Consider the following 20,655-nt stretch of genomic DNA (forward strand, 5'->3'; position numbering starts at 1 on the left):
CCCCTTTGGTAAAAACTCTGTACCCATGAACTACCACATAGGCGGTAGTCTACTTAACACTGAAAGTGTGATAAGAGACCTTGGGACACAGGTGGACAGTAGTCTCTCCTTTGATAATCACATTGCCACAGTGGTCAGTAAATCCTTCTACATGGCACACTTCATCACAAAAGGTTTCTCATCCAGAAAAAGAGGTAATTGTTCCCCTCTACTCATCACTCATTAGACCCATTATAGAGAACAACGCCCCTTTTGGTATGTACCTCACAAGACATCTACAACAATTGGAAAGGCCGCAAAAATACCTCACAAAGAGGATTACTGGCCTCAAACAGATGCCTTACGCAGACCATCTAAAAAAACTCCAGCTTTACTCCGTCGCATATCGCCTACTCAGAGGCGATCTCTGCCTAACATACAAAGCTATGTCAAACCCAGAGCTGTTGGACATGCTCCACTTAAAGAAATCCCAATCCCTCCAAGCTATGCCCTCTAGGGACCAAAACCTTGTCACCACAATAAACAGAACATGCTGGAGGGATAGATTCCTGTCGCAGAGACTTCCCATACTCTGGGACAGACTACCTGTCTATGTCAAACAGAGCTCCTCATTAGCACTCTTCAAGAAAAATCTTGATGATTGGATGGGTAATAGGAAATTCACCCCGGGGATCACTTCTGTGGCTCTGCTTGACAGGGGCACAGGAAAATAATTTTCTTGGGTGGCGAAAGCCAGGTTACCTTTTTGGCTAGGCTTGGATAGGCCCTAGGGCCAATAGCTGAGTACCTACCTAAGAACCTGTTCTTTCTGGTAGAGTCTTACACCAGTTAGCTGTACCTTGCATGGTCCAAGTCTTCAGTAAAGTGCTACTCTCCTCTCTGCCCTGGAGCTCTGAATCTCCAAATCTGTTCTCAGTCAATTCTGATTCGCCACAAAAGTTCACAAAAAGTTTAAAAAAAAAAATTTTTCACAGAAAAGTTTTACAAAAGTATTTCAAAGCAAACAGTTCACAAACATTATTTATAAAGCATATTAGATTAAGGAAATACATGTTTTCCAGATAATCTGAGTAGAATCAAAAATACTATATTAATACACTTGCATAGTATCCATAGGGAACAGAGTTAGTTTATTAGTTGCCAGGTGATATTTTAGGGTGGATTTGAATTGTTGTAGGTTATCCAAAAGCCTTATGTGGTTTAGAAGTTTATTCCATGCCTTGGAGATGGCGACAGAGAATAGCAAGTCACTATAATAATTATTGGATTTATTATTAAAAGTTCATTTAAGTTCTGAGGATTTTAGGGTTCTATTTGGTATGTGCCATTTGTTGAGATTTGATACAGAGGGTGTTTTAAGTGGGTGGTGAAGTATTTTATGTGTTGTGAGTAGCTGGCAGAGGACGATGTGTTGAGGAAGTTCAAGCTAGTTAAGGGTATTGAGTGTTGTGTAGTGATGAGAGCTGTTTGGGAGGCTGCAGTGTCAATGTGCAGATCAAATTTTAACTTATCAATGATAAATTCTTGTAAATTTATGTTGGTGACATTTTTGTGTTATTTGATGAGATAACGTTAAGGTTAGTTGTTTTGATTTATGTTTTTAGGAAGAGTTATGTATGGATTGACATTTAATGCTTTAAATTTGTCACTTATTCCTTTATGAAAAATAGTGTCAAAAGGCTTAGCAGGATCAGAATAAGCACTGTGTATTGTCATCCCTTCATGAAGTGCTACTGTTATTTTTTTCAAAGAATACTGCAAAAGACAAAAGGCAAGATGTCTGCTTAACAAAACCATACTTTTTTATTTATAATAAAAGTAGGTCAGCTGTGTTACTTTGGATAAACTATATTACGGTTCTCTGCATGATTATAAGTATAATTGTAGTCGGGGTGATGAGAAAACAATATATAACACAAAAAATATCATCCATCCTCAAAGACGATATGTCAGTGTGTCCTTAATTTCCTTCATTATCAGCCTGTTCCATAGTGCCTTTTATCCAGTTTTCAAAATGCATTATGACTCCATAGGTAATTACAGTAGACCTGTGCCTTATATGCCATATACAGGCCACTTCTTAGCAGTCTGTAGCATGCAAAGTATAATGGCAGGGCTTTGAGTTGGTCCATGTAGGACATGTTGTTTAGACCTTGTAGCCTTTTAGCAAGATATCTCTGTAGGTGTTCCAGTTGTTGCATGTGTCTGGACAGATGCATGCCAAAGGGGACACTATACAGTGATTGCCCTGACAAGGGGCGAATAGTGACATCTCTATATTTAGACATATACCATTTGGTTTATAAGCTGTGTAATGTAGAAATTATTTCTTACAACGGTAGATACATGTTGGTCAAAAGTCAAGTTACTAAATTCCCAAATTGCAGTAGTGTCAATGAGGCAGTTCCCCATGGTAGATGACTTCCTAAAGTATATGATAATGCATTTTTTGGTATTTTGTTTCATTCCATGATTCACGTTCATCAGTATCTTTGCTCCTCATTTCCTTTCTGCATATCCAGAATACAGAGTCAATGTATCCAATCCATATCCATCGTTGGTTATATTTCTTATGCCTGCAATAGTGACATCTTATAGTCAAAGCACAACATACAAATTAATATTCTTTCCAAGATTTCTGGAATTGTAGTGCCTTATCCTCAAGTCATTTCTTCCTGTTCACTTTCATTGTCTCATGTAGTGCTATTACCTTGATCCTTTATCTATCCCAAAAAACACATTGCCTCTCCACTACAATCTTTTTTGCTGTCCTTTTAAGTCTAGTTTAAAAGCACATTTAATAAACCTTTCTCTAACCCAGCTTTGAGAAATTCCTTCCTATTTAGCCTTAAATTGAAACAGTTTACATTTTTTTATCATTCTATATAATGAGAGTTGGTAATGTCAATACACACTGGATTTACAACTCAGAGGAAGAAATCTCATTTGTGCAGCCCTTGTGTTTGCAGTAAATTTGAAGAGTGATGTTTTCAGAAAAATGTTAGGAACATGATTAACTGATTTTAACTACTTGTATTTTGACAAATGTGAAGAGACTACATTAGCCATTGATTTTTATAATTCTGTCTTTCCTTGACCAGCTGTTAGGTGGCACCAGTAGAACTTGTGAGGTTATCATGTTCCCTAGTTTTCTACAAAGTTCACCTAACTCTCTGCTTTGCCTTCTCAGTTGCATTGACACCCTGGCCACATTTACAGAAGTTTATAAAGAAGTTTGCTACCATTCCAGATAAAGTAAGCTCCTCCTTTTTTAAATGAAATAATTTTATGTGCCATTGTGGCTTTAAGATAAATTCCTGATAATATAAATGATTGTTTTATTAAACAGGCAGCCTGAAATATCAGTCTTCTACTCGTTCTTAGCTTGGTCACTGAAAAATTATGTGATGCAGTTTGCTGGCCCTTTCTCAAAACATTACTTTAAATTTTCTGTTGCATTAGAATTTTTTAACATTTGTTAGTGATCCAGAACACAGACTCAGTGTTCAATAATTTATCTGTCTCAAAGCCGCAAACAGACTACCTAGAAGTTAATTCCTAGTTGTACTGTCCATATACACCATCCATCAGGACTTTGAGTGCTGATAAAGATGTCACTTGCCTAACTTGTATTGAAAGAGAATTCCCAGTCTTCCATGCCAAGAATTTAAAACATTTGTTTATTTTTTCTAGATTTAAAAACATGTAACTCATCTAGAAGCTTATTATTATAATTCCATATTTGTTTTTAAAAGTGACAAAAAACTAATATAAAGGTGGTAGCAAATAACTAATTTTAAGGTTCATAGGTTCTATCTGCCTTTGTGGGACATTTTAAGCCTAGCCAGTTACCCCATGTGAAAATCAAACCTGGCACTTTGTGTCTGTAAGGTAAACACCTTAACCATTATGCCAGCCTCCTGCCCAAGGCATTTATATATCAGAAGTGCCCCCCCTCAAGAAACCTTGAATACATAGAATATAGTTTCAATGTTTTCAACCTGTCCTGATAGACAAGGGATCATACCCTAGCAACCTGATATATATATATATATATATATATATATATATATATATATATATATATATATATAGGGATCATACCCTAGCAATCTGATATATATATATATATATATATAAGTACTGTATATAAAAGTATGTCCACAGTACTCCAAATGGGGTGTTATAAATTATTTGTAAAGATGGATCAAAACCTTTGCCTTCCTGCTACTGATGGACCAACGGGTATCTGTCAATGATACCATAATAATATCTTTTATTAACTAGCCATTGCTGCACCCAGATGATTATATACTTACTAACATTCAAGATTCCCAAAACCTGAAGAATCTTATGTTATGGAACTGTCAAAAGCTCATAAGAGATTCAAGCAAAAAAATCAGCTGTTATTATTTCATGGGAATATGCAGTATAGTCATACATCTCCATCAAGTCCCTTGGACAGGAATGTTGTGAAACAAAACACATCTTGAATAGAGTCTTTTAACTTCACTGTAAGACCAGTGAAACAGAAAATAACTTTTTCAAAACCTTACCAATGAGACCTGTTAAAAATGAAAGGCTTATAACATAACATTCACAGAGGAAAAACCCATGGGGACAGAAGCAACCACTGATTCTTTCCATATTTCTGGAAGAAATACCATGTTGCTGTTTGTCTTTTCCCAGTTAGGGGTCACCACAGGAGAACTCCGGTCTGCTAATGATTGGCAGTAGATTTTTTTTATGATGCCGAGTTGCCAGCCTGATGCCCAACCTTCAGTGAAGGCATGCCCATTTACGCATGTCTTTCAGAGGCCACTCGACCGCAGGGAGGACATGCAGACTCCACACAGAAGGCACTCCAGCCGGGAATCGAACAGGAGAACCTCTTGCTGTGAGGCAACAATGCTACCGCTGTACTACCGCGGCTTCTCTGGAACAAATACCATAAGCAGCATTAGTTAAAACAAGTGCGTTTAACATGGAACTAGGGATTTAATAACCTTGAACAAAAATTGTCCACACTGTCTATCAGTACCACTGTCATTGTTTGATCTAATACCAGTCTCAACTAGTGATGCATCTAATACAGAGGTGTGAAGATGGCCTACATTTTCCATCATGCCATCTGTAACAGTTGGTATTTTCTGTATAGGTGACCTAAAACATTTTCTGACACTGCCATTAACAATGTTGTTGGCTATATTCAACATATAAAAACTCAGACTTCAAGTTAGGATGTCAGGTAAACTATTTGTAGTTATTTATTTTAGGGTTGCATGATAGTGTTCCCAGTTTTATTTCCTTTTCTTTGTTCTTTACATTTGCTCTTGTGACCTCTTTTTTAGTCATTAATGCAATGAACAGTTGTATTTAGAACTCCTTTTACAGTCAGCGACAGCATACAGCTGATCTGCTTAAAACTAGTATCACAGTCAGTATCATATTGAACAACTAATATTATTCCAATCCCTTTCACAGTTGCTAACACAATGAATATCTGATATACTTTGAAACCTTTTCACACTTGTTGACATAGTGAATAATTAATGAACTTGCTGCAGCAAAATATTTGGGTGTTCATGTTCCCCTAACATTCTGGAAATTTTCAAAACTAACTGTGAAATAATTACTTATTATATTTAATAAGTAATTATTTTATATTTTATATATAATTATTATAATATATATATAAAATTATAATATATAAAATTATAATATATATTATAAAATTATAATTTTATATGTTTTATATATAAGTAAATATTTTATATTTATTAAAATATTTTTAATCTCTGGTTTCACTGTTTATAGTAAGAAAGGGATAATACATAGACAAGAAAAGTTACTTTGATTTATATTGTTATTTTATTTTTAATTTTCATTGTTTGTTGTTAGAAAGAGGTATATTTTAGACAGGCAAACTCTAGCCATTCCAAGGGGCCTAATCTGCTATAATTTCCCATAGACTATGGAGAGGATGATCCAGAGTTTATCTGGAACAATTTTGTGTTGGCTTATGATTAACTGATCTTTACTGTTATAACAAGGTGTGACTGTGAGTAAAAGTGAACAAAAACTACTGTGCAATGTAAAGGAAATTCAGCGTGTGTGTGACTGGCACAATCAGTGTTGTAGGTCAGAGTATTGTACTTAATTTAATATTTAGTTGTATACTGTTTGTGTGATTTTTCTCATAGAAATTGACTTAACATTTCTTTGAATTATGTGGTAACTGATTTTGGTTATCCATTTATTTTACAATTCTTTATTAATTTGTAGCTGAAAATAGATTCCTTCAATGAGCATGCAGTTAGTGATTTATTAAAACACATGTGTTTTGTACAGTGTACAAATGCTATATATATTTAAAAGTAGCAGCAAATAACGCCAGTAACCTGTGTTTCTCATGCCAAAAGTTGGTTGATTTGTTTACAGTTATTAGAGGTAAATCTAGACTTACTGATGATGGTTGTAGTTGTAAAATTGGCAAAGCTTGGAAAACTTTTGAGATAAATATTAGGCAAAATGCAAATATGACAAATTTAGGAAAGGAGGTGCACATTGTCAGTAAAGCTCACTCAACCCCTATTAAACATGCTACAATGACAAGTTTAAAATTAAGGATACAAGTAGTTAGCAGTGTAAGGATTCAGAGCATGTAGAAGAAAATAAAAAAGGAAGAAGTTCACAATGAATAACCAGGAAGAAAAATAAACTGATTCCTGTTTGTAATGCAAAGAGAATACATAAAACAGACACTGCTTTGTTATTTAATACACAAGATTACAGGGAATGATAACACTGCTCTATCAGAAAAGAAGGTATCATTTTTCCAAAAGAGATGGTAGCAAAAAGAGGCAAAGGGCATGTCAAAAGGAAGAACATTACTGTAAGAAAAACATTGGAGAAAGAAGTTGATACCATGACTTAAGATGTGGCATTGCAAAGCCAGCTGGATGAGAATTGTATGTTTACAAATTTAATAAGCAATGAAAATAGTGGGATTAATAAGACTAATGTTGATATTTATTTATTTAACATTTGTTTACCAGGAAAGTCCAACTAGGCCAGAGCCCATTTTCATCAGAGGCCCAGGGAGAAAAGCTCCAGATGTATATCATTGGAATGTACGAGGAAACTGGAGCACATGGAGGAAACCCACTCAAATGCAATGAGGACATGCAGACTCCACACAGAAGGCACTCCAGCTTGAATTGAACCAGAGAACCTCTTGCTGTGAAGTGACAATGCTAACCGCTGCACTAATTTCATTCCTTTGTAACAATTGAAAGAGCAGATATTACTGAATTAGAAGTTGGAGATTCCTCAGATCTGGTCCAAAGTGATTTCAGTTATTAGAGGAACTTATACTTTTGCAGAGAAAATAATAAACATTGAATAGTGTTATGCCAGGAGAAAAAATACAGAATGTGAAAAAGGCCTTACAAGGAAGTATGGAACTGCTTTTATTCATGTTGGTACAAATGATCTCATCTGGAAGGACTGTCTGAGTTGTAATAGGGAGCCTGCAGCCCTGTTAGATAGCATAGCTTGTACAAGTATTAGGATTTATTTTTCATTAGTCACATATGGAAAAAAGAGTTAGGTCACTGTGAATGAAAAGATTTTGGGGTAAATACCTATTTGAAAAATGGCTCATTTGAGAAATGGAAATATGTAGAATATCCAAGCCTAATTTTGGGCACATGTGCTTAGACAGAATGACATGCACTTGTCAAGACCACAAAAGAGAATTTTTACAAGCAGATACATTGCAGTATCCGGCAAACAAGACAGGTCGAAAATTTAACATTTCAGAGATAGCAACATTTGATGTATCCCTGATAGTTGTTAATGCAAGGAGCATTAGCAATGAAGTTTTTTTTTTTTTTTTTTTTTTTTTTTTTTTTTTTTTTTGAACATTTGCTACATTCCCACAAGATTGATGATGATACCATTTGTGAAACATACTTAAAGAACAGTGACTGTAAACCAGGTCAGTCAGGGTATAAATGTTTTTATTTTAAAAGACACTCTGACAAAAAAATGAGGTGGAGGTGTTATAATAGGGATTAAAGATTATGAGACCTGTGATTACTACATGTTCAGTGATAACACAAATATTGTAGATTATGTAACTGTAACAATAAAGACAACCCTGGAACATACAACAATTGTTTGAGTGTATAGATCACCAAAGTCAAGTGCTGATGACCTAGAGGAATTCATACATTTCTGTCATGAAGCATAGGAGGAGTAATAATAGAGACTGAGGACTTGCATTACCAGAAACAGATTGGAATAATAGTGATTCAACAACATTACAAAGGATTCAGATTATAAAAAAGCCACATTATAAAAGGATTCAGATTATAAAAAAAGCCACATTATAAAAGGATTCCGATTATAAAAAAGCCACATTATAAAAGGATTCAGATTATAAAAAAGCCACATTATAAAAGGATTCAGATTATAAAAAAAGCCACATTATAAAAGGATTCAGATTATAAAAAAAGCCACATTATAAAAGGATTCAGATTATAAAAAAGCCACATTATAAAAGGATTCAGATTATAAAAAAGACACATTATAAAAGGATTCAGATTATAAAAAAGACACATTATAAAAGGATTCAGATTATAAAAAAGCCACATTATAAAAGGATTCAGATTATAAAAAGCCACATTATAAAAGGATTCAGATTATAAAAAGCCACATTATAAAAGGATTCAGATTATAAAAAAGCCACATTATAAAAGGATTCAGATTATAAAAAAGCCACATTATAAAAGGATTCAGATTATAAAAAAGCCACATTATAAAAGGATTCAGATTATAAAAAAAGCCACATTATAAAAGGATTCAGATTATAAAAAAGCCACATTATAAAAGGATTCAGATTATAAAAAAGCCACATTATAAAAGGATTCAGATTATAAAAAAAGCCACATTATAAAAGGATTCAGATTATAAAAAAGCCACATTATAAAAGGATTCAGATTATAAAAAAAGCCACATTATAAAAGGATTCAGATTATAAAAAAGCCACATTATAAAAGGATTCAGATTATAAAAAGCCACATTATAAAAGGATTCAGATTATAAAAAAGCCACATTATAAAAGGATTCAGATTACAAAAAAAGCCACATTATAAAAGGATTCAGATTATAAAAAAGCCACATTATAAAAGGATTCAGATTATAAAAAAGCCACATTATAAAAGGATTCAGATTATAAAAAAGCCACATTATAAAAGGATTCAGATTACAAAAAAAGCCACATTATAAAAGGATTCAGATTATAAAAAAGCCACATTATAAAAGGATTCAGATTATAAAAAAGGCTGCCTGGGAATGGAAATACTAGACATTGTTTTTGTTCTGAAGGAAATGACTGTTACTTCATGTCAAAAGTTTTCCACCATTGATGTGCAGTGATCATGGGATTATAAAGGTTAAATTGTTGCTAGATAAATCTGTCAAACTGAAATCTAAATCATGTACAGAAGATTAATAACAGATTATGCGAAGCAAAACAGTCACTATGTAAAACTAACTCAAGTGATACATTCAGTGGAATAACTGCAGAAAGTGTGTGGCAAGTTTTGAAAGAGATTTTTTTAAATGCAAAAATAAAAGTTTTAACACCAGAATCCAGGCACATGACGGCAGGATATATTTCCATATTAATAAGAGGTGGGAGACAAAAGAAATATATAAGAAATGGAAAAGAGGTAAGACTATAACTTTGAAAACTGACATAAACAAGCTGAACAGAAACATTAAACACACTACAAGAAAAGATCAAGAAGAATTTAAAGAAAATTTATATAAAGATACTGAGCATTATAGGAAACCATTTTATGGATACATAAGGTATGTGTACAACAGTACAAATCTTCAGCATGAATCAAAAAAACAAAAGGCAACTATGTCTATATGCAGCATTTCACATCCTGGCCAGTGTCTACCACTCCACCATGTTGATATAATTTGTACTTGTGCCATTGACCAGTAAACATTCTTCAAATGATATGACCATATAAACTACATGTTTGTATATGATGTCTGGAGGATTGTGTGATGTACAGTGCAAGTTGATCACGCACCACTCAACAGAGCCCACATGTAGCACTACATGAACAAAGTATTATCTTTGTAACTACAGTGTTACATATTGATTTTCATATCCCATAGCTGGCGATTAGATGCTACTCTTTGTCTGAGTTACTGTGTATTGTGCATGAGTCTGCCTGAGAGAAAGCCATTCTACTGCCATTTTCCTACCACTTTTACTGTTGTCAGTGGTGGAACAAAGGATAGAACAAGCTACACTAACAGCATCAGTCAGACCAATGCATAATCATGTTATGTAGCTGCAGAATGCAACAAGCAGAAAATGTTCTACATGGAGTAGGAGAATCATACTGTAGGTCCTTCCAGACTCATTCAGCAGCAGCAGAAATAGTTTTGTGCACTCCTCTGCAGCTTCCTGCAGGTTATGGAGTGGTGTCATTAACAAAATTCAAACGAGTAGCCTTCATCACCTGGATAACATAACTGGAAGGGGACACATGAAGATGGGTTGGTTAGTCATTTAAAATGTAGTGAATATATAGAGAAATAGTCATGGGGAGCAAAGTTGTTTTGGGTGTGCTTTCCAGCTAAGTGTCCATGAGAGTTTGTACCATGCAGGGTATAGTAAAGTGAACTTGTGGGACACGTGGGAATCATGGCTGCTACCTGAATGCTAGGCCAGTATGTTGGTGATACAGCCATGTGCATCACATACTACCTGGCAGTTGATAAAATGGTAACCTTTCATTTTTGTGGTACCTCTCCCACTGTGGTCCAGATGGGGATTTAATAGCCACATGGATGTGATCTAAACCACCGAGCACCCTCAGGAAGATGAACTGTTCCATTTAACACACACAAGTTGTTTTAGCTTTGGTCCTGTGGTAACACTGGCAAATAGATATGCTCATCCACATGGGCTAGGAGTATATGCTGTATCCTTGGGACAAAGGTCAGTGAAAAACCCAACATGTCTGCAGTCTGAAGGGTTACCATAGAAAGTACAGTAAGGGCTATACATATGTTGTAACAAAATGTTCCAATCTGTGGGACATAAAAGCTCAATAAAGCCTTTTTATACTCCCTGTCCACTATAAATTGGTCAAGCAGCTCTTGCTTTGCTAAGGTGGAATGGTTAATTATTTGTGTCTACTTCTCCAAGGCCATTGAGTGCTACAAATTGCACTGGGTTGTGGTACAACAGAAGAAAGCAGCTCAAAGTAGGATACAGTAACAGCAGAACATCTTAAATAATTGCAAAGTGACTGGAAAAGGCATGGATTCAATTTTAGTAGGCAAATTCACAACACAGACGTGTGTAGCAAATTGCAACTCTGAATTGCAAAAGGCAAGAATAATACCTTATTTGCATAGTTGAGAAATTTGTGCAAAATGTGAATTATTTACATGTCATTATATTTCATTTGCCTAGGAAGTTCTTTGACTTTCCTACCATTGCACATGACTACAGCTTACGTCTGAATTGCATATCACCTGTGGTTGTGTGCAACCAACATACATACCCCACTGTACTATGAATATCATGCAAAGTCTATCATCTTTGGTGTGTGTTTGTTCCTTCCCTTCTTCTAAACCTTTCTGTTTTTACTGCAGTGCTCAACAGAATTGATAAAATGAAACCTTATTTGTCATTGCAAAATAGTAAATGTTTCCTGATGCCCTCAACTACTATTAAAACACAGGCATACTTTGCCAGAAATGTTGCATTCATATTTAATTATGCTGTTCTTTATTCATCGAAAATACTTTCAGAAAATATTTAGTAACACAAAATTTGAAACTGGCCTCTTGCAAACAAAAGGAAATGAAAAACGTGAAAGAAATAAAATAATACACATGCAAAACATCTGAATAAAAATTAAAAGTCATTAATGCTAAAAAAATGGCAGACAGAAAGTGAACTGCAGATGAATGCAGTAAAATGAAGCCATCCCATTCCTGATGAATTAGCAAATCCTTTAAATGAAGCGTCTGTGCACCTCTTTATAGTCAAAAGGGTCGCCTTGGAAAGGCAGTGGTGGGGGGTGATTGTAGGTACCCAACAAAAAGATCCACATTGTCCACAGAATCATGGTTGGAGTCATAAGGAAAAGGCCAAGACGATCCACTGTCCGAGCAACTCTATTCCAATTATCTTTTTCCTGTGGAAAATGATAGGAAAGTGATAGTGTTACATAAATGTCCAGCTACAACAACTGCGGCTAAAGCACAAATGATGATTTTAACACAATAACATGTATATATCTTTCCTTATTTGATAATTTTCTTGCATTTTTAATTGCAGTAATTTAGAAATGCATAGTTTAGGAAATTTGTAAAATTCACTCTTGCATAATTTATTCTGAAAATCGGTGCTTAAATTAAAAAGTAATTAATTGTTTTGATACAAATAAATTAAGATATCTTGAAACATAATATGTTCTTGCACAAACATTTTAAAAAAGAGGACTTCAAAGGCAACTCTAAGTGCCATTTGTTTCTTGACCCCAATTGTGGGATTCAGAAAGAATCCCATCATTGGCACTAAGAGCAGTGGGCAAAAAAGACTGTTTTTGAATTGTGGGAAATGCGATTCAGAGACACATTGAGGAGAGACCCTGTTATTGGCTAGTTTATATTTCTCTGAATCTTGTGGTACCATTACAAGTGGTAATCAACTCTTTACTGTGTAATCACCACTGGCAGTTTATGCAGCTTGTTGGTACAGGCACCCCTCAGTCATTCTCTCTCACACATACATATATGTACTCATGTTCAAACACACACAGTGCCACCATACCTCTTCCCTGTAATTTAGCCTATCATAATCTCTGTGATGTATCCTCTTTACTTTGCTTCTGTTAAATCATGGATGACAGCTGTTATCCAGTAATGCCAGACATTTCAGTATCAATCTTCTTCTTCTGAAACTGCATCATAATGCAAAAGCTGTTGCTCTATTAACTTTTGAAGTGATTCTCAGTTATATTTAAACATTTTCCCTGTTCTCATTTAGTTTTCCTCCCGGCTTTCTCTAGAAGTCTCTAGCAGGGCCGGTTAATGTTATGGTGCCCACTCCCATATGGACACCTACCCTTCCCAACTGTTGCAGATTTTACCCTGTTTTGCTCATCATTACTCTCAAACTATTACAGTCAGTCAATAATGCCAGGTATTAAGAGTTTTGTACTTCTTATAGTTTAGAAAGTATATAACCTACAAGTCACTTTCAGTTAGCATAGATAGCTGAAGCCCTCAATTGTTAATGGGTTGCTCTCTGTGTCAAGCGTACAGGGATCTGAAGCATTTCCCCTGTTTTAATGTCACTTTGTTAAATGACTTTGGGTAATAATTAAATATATACTTGGTGTCTAGTGATAGTGCAGAGGACAAAATCTCTCAAAACAAGCTGTTTGTGTGTGCCCAGAGTACAGGGTCTCAATCTTTTCCCCTTATTGTTCTTTTGCCTTTATAATTGCGTTTCATTGATATTGAAAAAAGTGTCACTACTAATTAGTGGTAGCACAGAGGACTAGAGCTCTTCAGTTTAAATGAGATGCTTTGCATTCTGAGGGTACAGGGTTTGAAGTATTTTTAAATGACTTTACTGTACTGTCTATAGACTATTCTTAGTATCCCCCCCCCCACTCGATGCATATTTTGTGCTACAAAACTGTTGTTTTACACATTAAGTGCCTTTAGGGCAGTATTTAAAGAGGACTTCTGATGTCTAGTGTCCCCCCTACCCCACTTCTTTCATGCTGCAAACCCTATTGTTTAAATCATTTTTAAGTGACGTAGTTTTTAATTTCCCTTGGGTCTACTGTCTCCCCCCACCCCAGTGCTGCAGGAATTGCTTAGTAGTCTGTGGGAGTTTAGAGGTATGACAGGCCTCCACATATATACATACATGTTCACACATTAGTGTATACACACACATGCACAGAACCCCCCCCCCCCAACCAGTCATACTCATAACCACATACACAGTGGCACTCATGGACACACTCGACCAATCACCAATGCATACACAAATATAAATACACACACACTTATAAATGGTGCCACTCATCACTCTGCATAGTCTTACACATGCAGCCAGATACACATGCACACACCCTCCACCACTACCTGTCCACTAAAAGATGAGTGATCTTTCAGGTGCTAGGCTCTCGCAAAGGCCCTAAAGGACTTTTACTTGGAAAATATAATTACAACATGGTGATACTCCATGTGGGTGTGATTGACTTGGCACACAAAACTTGAGGGATCTGCAGAGAGAGATGTTAGAACTATCCATGCATGTCACAAATGCAGGCAACACTCTGGTCCTGAGTGGAATTATTCTATGTTTTGTCCACATCAATGTTGCACTATTCTTTACCAAAGGGATTCCCTGCCCAGGGTAGCAAAACATCTGGCCAGTATGCCAAAACCTTATGATTTTATAGACATTGTGCATCACACGTATGCTCCCCAAGGTGTATAGCATAAAGGTGATGTATGGACATATATACCTCAGAGCTTCTTTGCTGCCAGTCCAAACACCATCACTAATAGTAAGTCGGAACACTACGTCTTCTGTGCTGGTTACCAAGCTGTGTTTCAGAAAAGTGCCCACTGGGTTTTTTCTTATCTTTTTAGTTCTATAAATTTACATGCTATTCAGAAAGGGAAGATGTCAGTATGTGAGGTAGATTCTCCATAAGGATAAGCTGTGGCTCGTCTGTTTCACAGCTGTTCGGAAGGAGATTCTTACTACATTGGTTGAGTGTCAGCAAGGGTCTGAACCTCCTAGGGCTTTTTGGGCAAACAACCCTCAAAAGAAAAAGTGAAAAAACAAGCATGTTTCCCTCTGCTCCTAGGGATCCCTATTGTGAATGGCAGGACTTTACCTAGGGGTTATTTAATGCACTGATGGCCTTAAAGCCTTCCCAAGAAGTTTGTGTGCTTGCTCCCCCTTGGTCTTCTACTCCACTCAAAATGCCTAGAGAGCAGGACTCCTTTGAAGAGGAATTAAATTCTGGGAAAGAGTCTTTGGCATATTCCTCTCAGATCCCTTCTCTGTTGGATTATGGCTGTGAGGAAGAAGACTCTATTAGCCCAGACTCTCCCTTTGAAGGACACTCCTTTGGGGATATTATTTCTTGTATGATGGAATATCGTAAATGTGAGATTGTTCTCAGGTTTCTGACATTCAAAAAACATACTATGAGCTCCTCCAAATGGAGTCTCCTAAACCCTTTGCTGTACCTCCAGTCTTGGCTGCCCTTGTAGATACTTTTTCAGTAACCTCTGTGGCCCCAGATCCCTAAATCTCCAGCCCTTATGAAACCTGATAGATTCTATAAAGTACACGAACAACACACTGTGGTAAACTGTGTTCACATTAGTAATATCCAAGATAAAAATGCAGAAACTCTCCAGAATTTAATAAAAAACAAATAATAAACAAGCTGTCAAGTTTCCCCTTCCTCGGTGCTTCATAATAGCATATTAAAACACATTCAGTTTAAATAAGACAAGCATTTAAAATATATAACACAGCCACCCAATCATAATAAAAACAAGCAAGTCATTGTTATAATTGCATTTGCTTCCTAACTAGAACAGGTTTCAGACTAACTGCATTATTCAAACTGGGAGGGCTGTCAGCCCTGAATCTTAGAATCCAGCCATATTTTTCATTCTCCGGAGTATTATTATGTCACCTCCTCTGGCATTTTTATGTATAACACTAACAGCTCTGAATTTAAAATTGTGTGTGTTATCATTATTTATCACGTTTAACCTTTCTTCTGATGTCCAGTTTATGCTCTGTAATACATTCTTTGATCTTATGACTACATTTACCAATATAGAAAGTTGGACATTTTGAACATGTACAAGGTAAACAATACATCCGCGGTGGTGGTGCTGTGGTAGCGTTGTTGCCTCACAGTAAGACGCTGTCCAGTTCGATTCTCAGCTAGAGCGTCTTCTGCGTGGAGACATGCGTGAATGGACATACCTTCATTGAAGGTTGTGCATCAGGGCTGGTAACTCGGCACGTAAAAATCAACTACCAATCATTAGTGGACCGGAGTTCCACTGTGGCGACCCCTAACCGGGAAAAGCCGAAAGACACAACAACAACAACAACAAGGTAAACAATACAGGAAGTATTACAAGTTGCATAGCAAGGAATTACAAATTTCCTCCTTATTGTTGGATGAATAAAATAGTTGCAAACAGTAATATCTTTACAACAAGTACAGTTGTAACAGGGAAGGTACCTTGTTTAGTATTACCTATTTAAGGCATTTTGCAATCCTTATAACATAACATTCTCTCTAAGTTTTTCCTTGTCTTATATGCAAAACCGGGTTTAATACCTATAAGAGGCTTCACTTCAGGGATAGCCATTAATATTTTCCAGTTTTTTTTCTGTCACTTGCGTAACATGCTTTGTCTTCCTATTAATAGGTTCATAAGTTCATAGGTAGGTACTAGGCTATTGGTCCTAGGGCCTATATAAGCATAGCCAGAAAGGTACCCTAGCTTATGCCACCCAAGAAAATTATTTTCCTGTGCCCCTGTTGAGCAGAGCCACAGAGGTGATCCCCAAGGTAAATTTCTTATTTCCCATCCAATCATCAAGATTTTTCTTGAAGAGTGCTAATTTGGAGCTTTGTTTGATATAGATAGCTAATTTGTTCCAGAGTATGGGAAGTCTCTGGGATAGGAATCTATCCCTCCAGCATGTTCTGTTTATTGTAGTGACAAGGTTTAGGTCCCTAGAGCGTGTAGCTTGGAGGGATTGGGATTTCTTTAAGTGGAGCATGTCCAACAGCCCTGGGTTTGACATAGCTTTGTATGTTAGGCAGATTTTGCCTCTGAGTAGGCGATATGTGGCAGAGAAAAGCTGGAGTTTTTTCAGTCAGTCTGTGTAGGGCATCTGTTTGAGGCTGGTAATTCTCTTTGTGAGGTATTTCTGTGGCCTTTCCAGTTGTAGCTGTCTTGTGAGGTACATACCAAAAGCGGTGTTGCACTCTATAATGGGTCTAATGAGTGACGAGTAGAGAGGAACAATGACCTTTTTTTTCCTGGATGAGAAACCTTTTGTGATTAGGTGTGCCACATAGAAGGATTTCCTGATTACTGTGGCAATGTGATTATCAAAGGAGAGCCTGCTGTCCACCTGTGTCCCAAGGTCTCTTATCACACTTTTGGTGTTAAGTAGAATACCATCTGTGTGGTAGCTCATGGGTACAGTGTTTTTACCAAAGGGGATGACAATGCACTTATTGGCATTGAGCTTGAGGCTATGGCTTTGACACCAGGCATCTGTCTCCGTGAGGCCCTTTTGTAAGATGTCCACATTGTTAGGAGTTTTGATTATGGCTCCTAGTTTGCAGTCATCTGCGAACTTCGTTAGTCAAAGACCTTCTGTGTTAGCCTGTACTTCAGAAAAGTGGATACCAAACAGGAGAGAACCCAGGACTGAACCCTGTAGTACTCCACTTGTCACTGGTCTGACATCGGATTTGGAGTCTGCTACTTTCACAGTGTGGGTTCTGTCAGTGAGCCAGTTGGCAGCTCATCTTGTGACCTAGGGATTTATACCTAGTTTAGTGAGTTTGTCTATAATTCCAGAGTGGGGAATGGTGTCAAAAGCCTTGGTGAGGTCTAGATAGGCTGTGTGAACCACCTTACCCTTGTCTACAGCTTTGTTGACTGCTTCAAACAAGTCTATCAGGTTTAGGAGACATGATCTGCCTTTTACAAACCTGAACTGGGTGGGGTCCAGAGTTTGGAGATTACCAATGTCTTTGTGTATAAGATCAATGATGATACATTCCATGGCCTTGCAGACCAGGCTCGTTAGGCTAAAGGGGCAGTAGTTCCCGGGGTCCATGGTGGCTCCCCCTTTGTGGAGTGGGATAACCATCGCTATGCCCCATTCAGTGGGCAAAAAGCCTGAGGGGGAGGCTTTGACTGAACATGGTGCTTAGGTGGGGTTCCAGTTCATTCTGCAGTTCAAGTAGAACGCAGCCTGGGATGTTGTCAGGTCCCATGGATGCTTTGTTTTTGGCTTTGGAGAGTGTAGTTTTTACCTGTACAGCCATGATTACAGGTTTTGAGGGACTATGTGATGAGTGTGGTGTGGTGCAAGTGTTTACCTTCTCCTCTTGACTGTCTAGTCCAGTCTTGGGTGAAGAGAGCTTTGCTTCCAGTTTGGCTATATAAATGCATCTCTCACAAGTTGTAGTGTTGGGTGGTAGGAGGAGAGGGTCATCTGTGTACACGAGGCAATTGCTGCATTGCCCCAAGTTGCCCAGATTCATCAGGTAGGAGAAAACACCGGGAGATGACCCTTAGACATGCCTGGATAGGTGCTTATTTATTAAGTACTAAAAACTGTTTTCCTCTAGACAAGTGAGGAAAGTTGAGTGCTGTAGTAATTTGTTGCTTATTTAGTGCTTACAATGAATTTTGGACAAGTGCTGACCTCAAAGAAACCGATTTTAGTGCTAAAACTAAAAAACTGTCTAGTTCTAAGGGAAAATTTGAAGAACAGACTTTATGGTGCCAGGAATACTTTAAACCTAGCTAAGCAGCAATGCATAAAGTATATATATATATATATATATATATATATATATATATATATATATATATATATATATATATATATATATATTTTTTTTTTTTTTCAGATATAACAGTAGCAAATGAGCAAACTGATTTAAACAAATTAACCAATAAAAAGCAAAAAATTGAGCCCTGTGCCAGCGGTCTTCACTCAGAGAAGTTCTGCACACTCCTGTCACTAGGGTGCAGGGAAACCTTCTCCAAAAAAAGATGGTCTGGATTAGTGCTCAAGTTATACAACCAAAGCTAGATTCAGCAGGTCTGAATAGAGTCTATGCTACAGCAAACAAGGCATACCAGTTTCAGAAAGAAACAGTTCAAATAAGCAGGCACAGTAAGCCTTTAACCAGAAACACCCAGCTCAGAAGGGCAGAATCTACCCTCTCCTCCCACAAGAGTGCAGACCACACCTTCTTAATGTAAAATAACTGTCCCAAAGCCCAAGTGCTTAAACCAGAACTAATACACTTTTAAAATAACAGACACTAAGCCTATGTACACACACTTCAGAAACCAATTCATGACACCTTATTGGAGAACGTACATTTTCCAGCAGGGTATTAATGTGCAAGAAGAACCTGGTATCAAGTAAACAGCTTCATGGCAGGATAGTAAGCCTCCATATAGCACAGACTGAGAAAATCGGGAATGATCTCAATGTTAATGATAATGGCTCAAACCTCATATCAAAGATACTGAAATTCTTCCCCCTGACTACCAAATCATACGGAATGACAGACATAATAGGAAAGGTTCATAGGTTGGTACTAGGCTATCTGCTCTCTAGGGCCTATACACACCTAGCCATAACAATTCCCTGGCTATTTCGTCCCACACTATTTACTTTTCTGGACCCCTGTCTAGCAGGGCGACTGATGTGATCCCTGGGGTGAACTTCCTTTTTCCCATCTACTCATCAAGGTTCCTTTTGAAGAGGGCCAAAGAGGTGCTCTGCTTGACATGTATAGGCAGTCTATTCCAGAGTCTGGGGAGTCTCTGGGTCAGGAACCTATCCCTCCAGCATGTTTTGTTTATTGTGTTGACAAGGTTTGGATCCCTGGAGTGTGCGCCTCTGAGGGATTGGGATTTCTTTAAGTGTAGCATGTCCAACAGCTCTGAGTTTGACATGGCCTTGTATGTTAAGCAGAGATCGCCTCTGAGTAGACGATATGCAACAGAGTATAGCTAGAGTTTTTTAAGGGGGTCAGCAAAGGGCATGAGCTTTGGGCCTGCGATTCTTTTAGTGAGGTATTTCTGCAGCCTTTCCAGTTGTTGCAGATGTCTTGAGAGGTACATACCAAATGGGGCGTTGTATTCTGTAATGGGTCTAATGATGGATGAGTGCAGTGGGACAATGACCTCCTTTTTTCTTGATGAAAAGCCCTTAGTGATGAGGTTCATAGATAGGTACTAGGCTATCGGCCCAAGGGCCTATGTAAGCCTAGCCAGCAAGGTACTATAGCTTACGTCATCCAAGAAAGTTATTTTCCTGTGCCACTGTCCAGCAGAGACACAGAAGCGATCCCCGGGGTGTATTTCCTATTTCCCATCCACTCATCAAGATTTTTCTTGAAGAGTGCTGATGAAGAACTTTGCTTGACATAGATGGGTAGCTTGTTCCAGAGTATAGGAAGTCTCTGGGACAGGAATCTATCCCTCCAGCGTGTCCTGTTTATTTTGGTGACAAGGTTTTGGTCCCTAGAGCATGTAGCTTGGAGGGATTGGGATTTCTTTAGGTGTAGCATGTCCAACAGCTCTGGGTTTGACATAGCTTTATATGCTAGGCAGAGATCACCTCAGAGTAGGATATATGCTACGGAGTAAAGCTGGAGTTTTTTGAGGCGGTCAGTGTAAGGCATTTGTTTGAGGCCACTAATCCTCTTTGTGAGGTACTTCTGTGGCCTTTCCACCTGCTGCAGATGTCTTGTGAGGTACATT

The 20,655-nt window shown here is 37.4% G+C and overlaps 1 protein-coding gene across 2 annotated transcripts in view; it reads right to left on the reverse strand.

The window, feature by feature from the left end:
• Window positions 1-9,616: 9,616 nt before the first annotated feature.
• Window positions 9,617-20,655, reverse strand: part of CHRND (cholinergic receptor nicotinic delta subunit) — a 2,417,369-nt gene continuing 2,406,330 nt past the window's right edge. The window contains exon 12 of one of the 2 annotated variants that reach the window (XM_044070671.1): window positions 9,617-12,245. In XM_044070671.1, coding sequence (XP_043926606.1) covers window positions 12,063-12,245 — 183 coding nt within the window. In that variant the 3' untranslated portion in view covers window positions 9,617-12,062. The remainder of the gene's footprint in view (window positions 12,246-20,655) is intronic. The other variant, XM_044070670.1, reaches the window with a different exon arrangement.

The sequence above is a fragment of the Protopterus annectens genome, chromosome 4.part1 (genome assembly GCF_019279795.1).
Source record: "Protopterus annectens isolate FY-2018-M chromosome 4.part1, PAN1.0, whole genome shotgun sequence".
Taxonomy (NCBI): domain Eukaryota; kingdom Metazoa; phylum Chordata; order Ceratodontiformes; family Protopteridae; genus Protopterus; species Protopterus annectens.